The sequence below is a fragment of the Halichoeres trimaculatus genome, unplaced genomic scaffold (genome assembly GCF_033239565.1).
Source record: "Halichoeres trimaculatus isolate MK-OKI-2021-1 unplaced genomic scaffold, fHalTri1.1 fHalTri1_scaffold_21, whole genome shotgun sequence".
Taxonomy (NCBI): domain Eukaryota; kingdom Metazoa; phylum Chordata; class Actinopteri; order Labriformes; family Labridae; genus Halichoeres; species Halichoeres trimaculatus.
Genome location: NW_027437199.1, coordinates 8,681,745 through 8,691,940, shown reverse-complemented (window position 1 = coordinate 8,691,940; position 10,196 = coordinate 8,681,745). Strand labels below are relative to the sequence as shown.

Below are 10,196 nucleotides of genomic sequence, written 5' to 3'. Positions count from 1 at the left end.
AGGGGGTTCATTTTTTTTTTTTATTATTCATTTTTTTTTAATAAAGTTTCACCCCTCATTAAGATATTTTACAATCAAGAGTAAAGCACACAATTGCATAATTAAGGGGCACTGGGATGACCTTGTACTTACAGTGCATGCCCCATGAGGCTGGCCTTTGAAAATATAACCATAATAGGGCGCACCATGTATTTATTTATCCACTGCCATAGAATAAAAAGTAATATTTTTACACCTGTTTTTTTTTGTTCCCCTTATAAATCTTATTCCAAACTCCTGAAGTGGATCCAACTGGGCCCGTTAGAGCCCAATTTGTACCAACAACCCAAAATGTAACAACTGACCCATAATAAAACAAGTTTTTACATAATTTTTTGTTTAAAAAAGTTATAATGTTTTCAGCATCTGTCACAATTTGGGTCATTTATTATTTTGGTGGGTATCACATTTTTGATAAAACTCCAGACTCAGCACTTTTGTTACACTGTTGACCAGTTATTACATTTTAGGCTCTTACAGGGCAACAATGCTGCAATTGACACTCTAGATGTGTGTGTACTCTAAGTGAAACATTGTTTTTGCGAAAGAATTTTCACTTATGATTTAGTATTTGTTTTGGCTGCATGGTAGCAAAGCGATTGGCACTGTTGCCTGACAGCAAAAAGGTCCCTAACCCAAATCCCTGGCTGAAGAGGGGCCTTTCTGTCTGTCAGGAAGCTGGATTGAGGGAACCCACGCATGCAGAGTCTAAAAACATGCTCATCAGGTTGATTAGTCACTCTAAATTGCCTGAAATCGTCAGTGTGTGATTGAATTATTATCTGTCTCTATACGTTAGCTCTGTGATTAGCTCCAGTCCCCTCTGTCCAATGGATCACAGGATTTGCTGTGGTTTGGGGCTTCTAGTTTCACAAAGTTGCAGAAGATTTCTTCAAGAAGACAGACAAAGAAATCCATGAAAAATATTTCCTTTATTACAATCTTTTCCCTCCTATTTGTTAGTAGAAATGTGTTTCTGTGTTATCATACAGTGCAATATGGTGTTGAAATCAAATGTCTTAATTGATGCATAGTTACAAAAGTCCATTGTAAATTATGCAAAATCAATATTGTGGGGGTATGCCCCTCTATAATGTCCACAATCCTGCCCGGGCAGAATCAGAGAAAAATAAAATCACATTTTTTTAAAAACTAAAATCATGAAAACATTACTTTTTTGAAATTGTTTAGTGGCACTGAAGCATTTTCCCTTTTGATCCCAGTGAATCTGAACCATGACTTTGTCTGATTAACTTTTTTCAGTGATGATAAATCAATAAGAACTGACCATGAGCCAACAAAAGTGAGCCCGCACCCTAACATGACATTGATTTGTACCGATGAGGAACTTTATAAAATAAAATACATGTATAGTGTATTTATACTACTGTTGTGTGTGGTATGATACTTCAGTGGAAAAACAAACAAAAAAACATACAAAGCTGTTTTAAATATTCACAAGTTTAACAGTAATTACAACAAAAATATTTAAGGCGTCTTTAGTCCAACTCTGTACAATCACAAATAATTAACATTTAGCCCTTCAGGGAGAAGAACAGAGAAAGCAGAACAAGCCGGTGTTAATGCTTCATCAATCGACAGCGCTCCAAAGGCTAGGGGTGAGTTTTTTTCAGGATTGAAGGATGAGATGATGAGTAACACATGAACGACGACTGTTAAAAGTAAAGTGTGTGTGTAAGAGAAGCCTTGAGGATAACCTGTCGTTGTTTTCAGCACTAACACGGACTGTAACCCCTCCACGAAGCCATCAGCACCCTGCCACCCACATTAAAAACTGCATTGAAAATTACGAGGTTTTAAAGGTCATTTTAAAACGTTTAAGCCCTGATTTAAGTCAGATTTAGTCACATTCATTTTATAAATAAAAAAGAGGTTTAGCAGACAGGATCTACATTAAGTTGAACAGATATCAAAGAGATGTGTAGTTTTTGTTGTTACGACAAACATCTTAAAATAGACAAAACACTTTGATATCTGTCCAAGCTGTAAACTACCTGTTAGCAATATTTGGTATTCAGGTTGAATAAGCATGGAAATACTTTTCTTTTTTTTTTTTTTTAAAATACGCATTCAAGTTGAAGTAAATTTAGAAGTTACTGACCCACAGCCAATGAGGACTTCAACTCAGGAAACCAAATATTTCTCCATTCAACAGATCCATGCTTTGTTTTTTGTTTTTTTGTTTTTCTTTTGGTTTGTAGTTTGGTTTCCATCTGGTGGGAAAGAGGCAGTTTCATTGAGAAGTGGTCACTTTGTCGAGGCTGCAGTGGCTCGGGGTCGAGGGTTCCTCCTCATGGTCGTCTGCTTTCAAGAGCGGGGAGAGATCAGCGTCTCCCCCCGCCTCCTCCCGCCGGGCAAGCCGTCAGTCTCGGTGAGCCTGGCTCGGCGGCGTGATGCTGAAGACTTGTATGCGTAGGTGGGAGGCGATCTGGAGGCACACGCCTGTACAGTAGCGTGTGAGATCCAGAAGGGAGTAGACCTACAGAACAAAAAGAGCATCAAAAGCTTGTCAATAAAACACACCACATTGTAACAAAGTGATGTGTGTCCTCTTCCGTCTGAAAGCTGAAGTGTATCAAGACCTGCCGACTTCTTGTCCGACAGCAATCGCATTATCCAGGTGCGTCATTGAAGCTGTACTTAATCTGATTTTGGTTTGATTAAACTGTTTACATGCATTTCAACAGTCCAATCTCAAGCTGACTAAGCTCATAGTCTGATTTCTGAAGCTGCATGTAAACATACTGACTGCTTCAAAACTAGCCCAACAAATCTCCACCTACCTGCAACCTGAGCACAGATCTTATCAACTTTGAAAGATTTCTAAGAAGAAAAAAAACACCATGGAGGACAAAAACTCTGCAAAATCATAACCTTTGTTTAACCCTTTAACCCTTTCTTAGTGTCGCTGTTGCATCCCCATGTGTGATGAGTCTACATCTCGATGATCTGATATTTCACAGCACAAGTTGCCAAATTAAAACTGATTTATCCTGAGATTTGTTTTCCAGTTTTTGCTGAGAGCTGAGAAGTATTAAGTCTTGTCTGGAAGCTTGATAACATAAGTATGGCAGAGTTGACCTCTGCAGCCTGAACCTTGTACCTGAACAGGTTGAAGTAATGCTGATGAGAAAGCTGATGTGAAAACTTTGAGAGCTTGAAGTCTCAGACTGAGGTTATCTGTTTCAAACATGATTAACTCAGCCGTTCCTCCTTTGAATCCTCAACCCTCACCTGTACAACTGGTTTTTGCAGTTTCCCGCCACACCTTTTTAATTTGATCATGTTGTTCTAGGAGTGTCAAGGAGTTTGTAAATGCTCTGTCTGTCTGAGTCTTGAGGTTTTCAACAGACAGGAGATTTTAAGCTTTGAGTTTGTCAGTTATATGAGGGTGCTGCTTCTTGTGGGATTGATGCAAAGTTTATGTAACACATTTACAGTGTAATACATTCTTACCCTTTGCATTCTCACAGCTCAAAGAAATGTAACTGCTCTTTATTTTGGTTGCTCATTTGAGTGTGTCAATAATCCCTTACACAGGGCGCTCTGCACTAGTGACATAACAAAGCTCTGCAAGGTTTCACTCCACCTTTGTGCTCACACACTGATCTCTGCAATGATGCAATATTGGAGTTCCAGCGCGTGAGACTTGCCTCAGTTACTACCTCGCACAGTGGATTAGAGGAACAACTTTGTTCCACTTCTGTTTTACACATTCCAATGAGGTGTCAGACAGTCACGTGTGCTAACAGGGCAAGCAAATTATGTGATGTAAGACTGTCTGTTTTCTGTCTGCTGTTTTCACCTTGTGCTTTGAGCACATGTGGTTGAGCATTGTAACATTATTTCTTTGCTATCAACTGCACATTAACTTGATCTTTTTTGTTGAATTACTTCGAAACGTCACTTTTCTTGACTGACATGTCGCAGGTACAGCAGACACTTGTGCATTTGTTGTGCTTTTCTTTTCGATGTAATAATTTTAGGGGGATATACTGTGATTTTTTGTTTGACAATATCAAAATTGGGATTCTTTGTCAAAGAACCTTTTTTTTTAAAATTCAAATTCTTCATTTTAGTCTTTGTTTGTAAACTGGATTAGAAAAAAAGTTACCACTTTTGTCCAGCAGAGGGTGAAATGTTTCTCTCTGACTCACGTGATGTGCATTTTTATGGGAAAATATGGCTACTCCTGTAGACATTATCATCATCATTTAACTTTTCCACCTGGTCTGGTGTTAAAAAAGGAAACTTAAAATCCCAATAATTGTAAATATCGAAGAATCGCAATTTAAATTGAATATGCACCCCAAAGGTCATAATAGAATCAAATCCCAAGAATAGCACGCCGTCCCAGTCCGAAGAGTAGCAAACAGTTGTTTTTGATATGGCTCGGTGTGCTGAAGCCGTAGCCAGATAAGTCATAAGTTTGTATCCTGTTAATTAGTTTCCTACCTGGTACCTTCAGTTAGTCAAAAACAGAAAGCTTGGTCACACATGTAACGCTGTATATGAGTTCGAGTTTTGAAGCCAAAAGCAACACTTTTAAAGGTGTGTAACAAAATGTTACTTGAATAATGGGATAATGGCGCATACAAGGACGTGTACCCATCCCTACTCACCATAGCAATCCAGAGGACTATGTGTTCGTCAATAAAGCTGTTGAAGTACTGGTTGAGGAAGAGGAGGCCCGGGCCGATGAAGGCTGTGTCGGGGAGGTTCAGCTCACTCTTCGTCATGTGTGCAACCTGGAAAAATTCAGGGGAAGAATTCCAAACAACACACTTAATGTTGGTGAAAGACTTAAGATTTCTTTTAATTAAAAAGCTTTTTGTTCTTTTTGTAAATCCTTTTATTGTTTAGCTGCTTTTATGTCACACTAGCTCTACATGGATGATATTCTCAGCAGCAAAGTCCATCAATCCTTTGCCAGATCAAAATTCCTTTAATGCCACAGGATTTTCCAAGAAACAATGCTGTATGTGTGGGTTTCACTTTGTGGCATTTGTTGCAAAGCAGTCCTGAGAAACTGAATGCGTTCATCACATTTAAAGTGGATTGAAGATTGCTTTCATCAAAAACATAAAAAACAGAATCTAAAAGCAAATCTGTTTGGCTGCACTGTGAACAGCAGGACAGTCAAATCAAACGCACCACCAGCTTGTTGGAGATCTTGGAGATGACCATGCCAAAGGCGAGCAGGTACAAGCACGGGTGGTGCTCAAACAGCTGGCTTGACGACTTCTTATAGATGATGAACGCCAATGTGAAGAAAAGACCGACGTGCAAACCAGGACTCAACACACTGGTGTCCTACACAAAGAGAGACAGAGAGAGTTACGAAGTGTTTCGTTTCAAATAAGCTGATCAAACATCGATGTTGATACAACTTACAGCCACAGTGGAGCCGTTTTTGCCAACGCCTCCATTCAGTATGACATGGAAATAGTTGTAGCAGGAGTAGAGAGCTCCTCCGATGATGCCCATGATGGGGAAGTAGTACAACGGCACTCCCAGGACAGGAAACTACGGAAACATGTGAAGGTCAAATCAGTGTCGAGTCGCTTTTAGAACAACAGTCAATATAAAAGCTGCAGGCATGCTGAGCATGATGGGAGGGCAAAGCATAAAGAATGGGCGCGAGATCAGCTTTTTTTTTTTCTTATTTGAGCCAGATTGTGTCCAATACATGATCTTCAGCCATGGCGTCAGCTACCCATATTTACCTTCTCACTTTGTCTCAAGTGATGTTAAGTGAAGCCTCCAGAGGCAGCACAGAGTAAAAGTAAAACACAAAGTCTATTTTAAGACTAGAAGGACGACTGAAGCGAGGAACTGATCAAATCAGAAGTGTTGAGTGTGTAAAAAGAAAGAAGGGGACCAAACACTCAAGGTGACATGAAAGTGTTCCTGTTTGTTTGCATTTCTATAGAATATATTTATTCTCAGTTACCGGTGTTTGCCAAAGAGCAACGCCTCCAAAAGCTGTCATTAAATACATGATGATGATGGCGAACTGCACTTCTGTCACATCGATCCTGTGAGGAAATAACAGAAAAGAGTCATGTTAACCCTAACAGTATAAAACGGATAAGGATAATAAACTAACTTTAGGATTTGTTTTATTTTGACCCACTAACTGTGTGACTTACAGGCCAAAGCGGAGGGTCCCAGACACGTATGTCTGCCAGTGAGCGCAGAAGAACATAAACATGCCAATGAAACCACAAAAAAATATCCAGTCTGGGTATCTTCCTATTCCACAAGAAATACACGTTCCCACAGCCACAAACACTGAAGAGACACAGAAAAAGAAAGTCACAGTTGAGTACTAATTTTCAAAACCAGCGGAGGTTAGGGTTAGGGATAAATTTGGGTTTGTGAGCAGTGAAGTCACCTGTGGAGACGGCGTCACAGCCGTGGTCAAAGAGCTCTCCAAGGGGTGAGCTGGTGTTTGTTCTCCTCGCCTGCTTCCCATCGATGGCGTCCAGAGACTGGTAGATGAAGAGGCCCAGAGCGCTCATGATGAAGGCCCACGACGGCGCCTGCAGGGAGAGCAGAGGAAGAAGACACTCTTTCTTTAATATTTCTACCTCACACAAAGAATCACAGTGTTGTGCTTTGTGACAGCAGAACAGGCTGAAGTTCTGATTAGTAGTGTTTGCTATAAACCTGTACCACCTGGATGTAAACAGGCTGAGATAAGGGATGACATCTGAGCAGTTTGGGAGTGTGTTGATCTAAGAAATGAATGTTGAGTCATTTTTTCGAATGACCTAACATTCATTTTTTATAAAGAGCATCCTTACATCTATAAGACTAGCTGTTTGGCTCTGATTGCGGTGACACCTTTGGCCAGAATCAGTATTGTTTTTCCAGGAGAAAAAGACTCAATTTCCCATGAGCACCATCAGCCTTTAAGGCTTGTGTTTGTACTTTTGGAAAGCAGATGTGTTTCAAACTTCTTTTCTTTGTTCAAGACAACTTTTTACAGGATGCAAAGTGATGAGGTGATGTTTTTATATATATTTGTACAGCCTTTCTTTTGGTGCATCCTGGCAAGACTGTTATGTCTTCTACGTCTTGTACATCTTCACATCCGCTTCTAACATTTGATAAATCCTGTGTCTGTTTGACATGGTTCTTTCTGAGTTACAAAACTTTAGTGCATGACTTAATAACTGTAGCAGTGGGCATCAGAAGAAGATGAAGTAATGGTCATGTCACCCTGAATCGGAACTAAGTTGTAAAACTGAATGTGAGTTGAGCAAACTGAAAATGAATTTTGTATTTTTTAAATCAAGAAGAATAGAGAGATAACTTTTCAAGTTGGTTGAATCCTATTTCAAAGCAAATACATTACCTTTCAAAACACTGATTCAATCCTAGATCATGCTTTTCAAATTCAATACATTAATTCAGTTTCTCATGGCACAAATCTCAGGGAAAATGAAAGAACCCTGTCCACAGTTATGAATGAGTTGTTTTCATATTCTATTGTGAAACATGGAGCTTCATACCCTCTGAACTTGCTGTAACACGCCTAGTATGAGTACCAACAGGACCTGTTCTACACAAATACCATCAATGTACAGTACTTTACATTTTAAGGTTTCATTTGATTTTCCCTCTTTGATATAAAGTCATAGTTATTTATGGCTTCAGAATCATAACCTTAAACATCTATGGGTTTTAAGTAATGTATTACTATATGGTATATACAGCTTGGTTTGTTTTCAAAAGTTTTAAAATGTGTTTTTGTTGTAAGCAGATGTCTATTAAACTATGTGTTTCTGTGTACAGCCATGAGGAGCCTAAGGCATTCCTGCTGACTACAGTAACTCAGTTCCTCTTACTAGGGTGGAGGTTAGAGACCATCTGGACTCTCGAGTTGGCCAACACTGTGTTTACAGCTACAATGAGTGTGTGTGTGTGTGTTCTTGTCAGACAAAGATGGTCTTGTGTTTCCTGAAAGATCAAGAATCCCATGCTGTCCTAAATATTCGGTGACCCTGCTGTTTTCTTCCTAGTCTCTGTCCTAAATTCCTCATAGATTGGTGGGGACAGAGTTCGCTTGTGAAGGGTTATCACAGGAGTTACTTTGGAGACATCTTACATGAGTTCATCTTAAACACGTTTGATTTCAAAGCCATGAGAGGTTCATAACTTTACGGTCCATTAAGAAGAGTGGACAGGGTCAGTTTCCTTGATTTGGTTGTAAATAATCTATAATAGAAAGAACTGTATTGCTTTTGCTCTAGTGGAATTTGACAGTAACATCATGAATGCTTGGACTGTGGACTCAGCTGGTTTGCTCTGATAGTTGGGTTGAACAAAGGTGTAAATCTGATAAAGTACACACCTATGCAACTTCTGCTGGATTCAAAGTCAACCCATTGACACAGATTAAATGGATCAAAGGTCAGCTGTTGGTTTGAGTCTATTTTGAGTAAAGCTTTGCAATTTAAAGTAAAATATTTGGTGATCTAGAGCTTTTTCAAACCAAGAAAACCATCTAATCATCTTAAAAGTTGTTGTGAAAGGATGTACCAGTGTTGGGATTTTGCAAATTCTATTAGTTTAATGAAAAAATCAGTGACAAAGATATGACGTAATAATAAAAGTTCTCTTCTTCATAGTTCTTCAAATTGCAGTTTTAGAACAACAACACTAAATCACGTGAGCCTGTCCAATAACATCACGCAAAAGCTGTCAACTTTCCGTAGGCGCAGGGCAAGGGGAGCCACACGTAATCCGATTTGAATACTGACACCTTTAGTGTCCTCACATGTGTGTGGACATGCAATCCTGACACCTTCATAATTGACATATTTTCAGCATTTCTGTATCACAGGGATTAACTCGGCTTTCACTACCATTAAAACTAGGGGTATATTTAAAAAATGTCGACTCCCAGGGGTGATTACCACGTCCCGAAATACCCTGCCGTAGGCGTCAGCGGGCTTACATGACCCCGTTAAGGAAACAAGAATGTGCTTAGAATATGAATAACTGTGACATGTAAACATATGCCGAATTATCAGAGAGATCCTGCTGATGCAGAATTGCGTAATATAATAGTAAGTGAGAGGCTTAAAGTTGGAACATTGGCAACGCGACTGAAACTTACGCAATTTATGAATGGGATTTCGCGTTCTTTCCAGGGGCACCTAATTGGGGCTAACCTCCGTGTAGAAACTTTGTCCAAGGTCGGTTTACTCACCTCCTCCGTTGCTGTGGGACAGTAGTACACAAGCACCATCGTGGATATAATGTTGACCATAAGTCCAACTATAGTCAGGGTGTTTGGTGCGACCCATGTCGGAGTTTGCTGTATGAGCCAGTTCCAAAAGATTTGACACGGTGGCTCGAACAGAGATCGCCCAGACGCGCTGTATTTATGCTCCTCCAGCCGCTTGAGTTGAGCGGGTGACAGCGGCTCTGGCCACAGGAAATGTGGCATTGTGTTTCTGCCAAGTCACTCCTCAAAATTCCTGTTACAAACTCCCGAATACTCCCGTGGAGAGATATTGCTAGACTGTCTTCTGTTCTGCAAAAAATAGCGGCTCATTTGGCATTTATAGCTAGGCGCCTAGCTGCCATTTTCACAGCGGAACCATGAGTTGTCGATAGTCTGTACGTTTCTGATCGAGTTGCGTCTGGGCCGGAAGCGACGGTCCGGAAGAGAATGAGCGGCGTACCGGGAAATTTAAATGAAAAGTATGTATTTTAAGGAAATTTATGATGACAAAACATCGAATGCAGTGTTAAAATTAATGAATTCCTTTAAAAACAAAGCTACAGAAAGAAGCGGAGTATGTGTGGGAATTCACCGTCAATGTTTACCCATTTTTTTCCACGTTGAAGAAATATGAGTCAACGCCAGTCAGCATTTATGGTTTTAAGGAATTGCACGGCATATGAACGACTGTAAGTAGAAAATGGCAGTTAAATTTTAGAAATTATTTTTAATTGAATTTAATTTGTGTTTTCAAGCATGCAGCAAGCAAAATGGTGGGCAAATGGGCCAAAGCACCCAAGGGAACTCTCATGAGAATTGTCCCCTGAGAACCTCCTTTATATGTTTCACTTTTGCATGTTTATTTTTACTTGCTTAAAATATTTTCTAAAGTTAG

General features: G+C 39.7%; 1 protein-coding gene across 1 annotated transcript; it reads right to left on the bottom strand.

Moving 5' to 3' along the window:
• Positions 1-972: 972 nt before the first annotated feature.
• On the bottom strand, positions 973-9,732 carry chpt1 (choline phosphotransferase 1). Its single transcript, XM_074698764.1, has 8 exons — positions 9,284-9,732; positions 6,458-6,605; positions 6,213-6,354; positions 6,014-6,098; positions 5,455-5,586; positions 5,215-5,373; positions 4,683-4,808; positions 973-2,539 (listed from the first exon to the last, which is right to left on the bottom strand). The coding sequence occupies exons 1-8, from the start codon at positions 9,521-9,523 to the stop codon at positions 2,423-2,425; spliced, it is 1,149 nt and encodes a 382-aa protein (XP_074554865.1). The 5' UTR covers positions 9,524-9,732; the 3' UTR covers positions 973-2,422.
• Between the last annotated feature and the right edge of the window lie 464 nt (positions 9,733-10,196).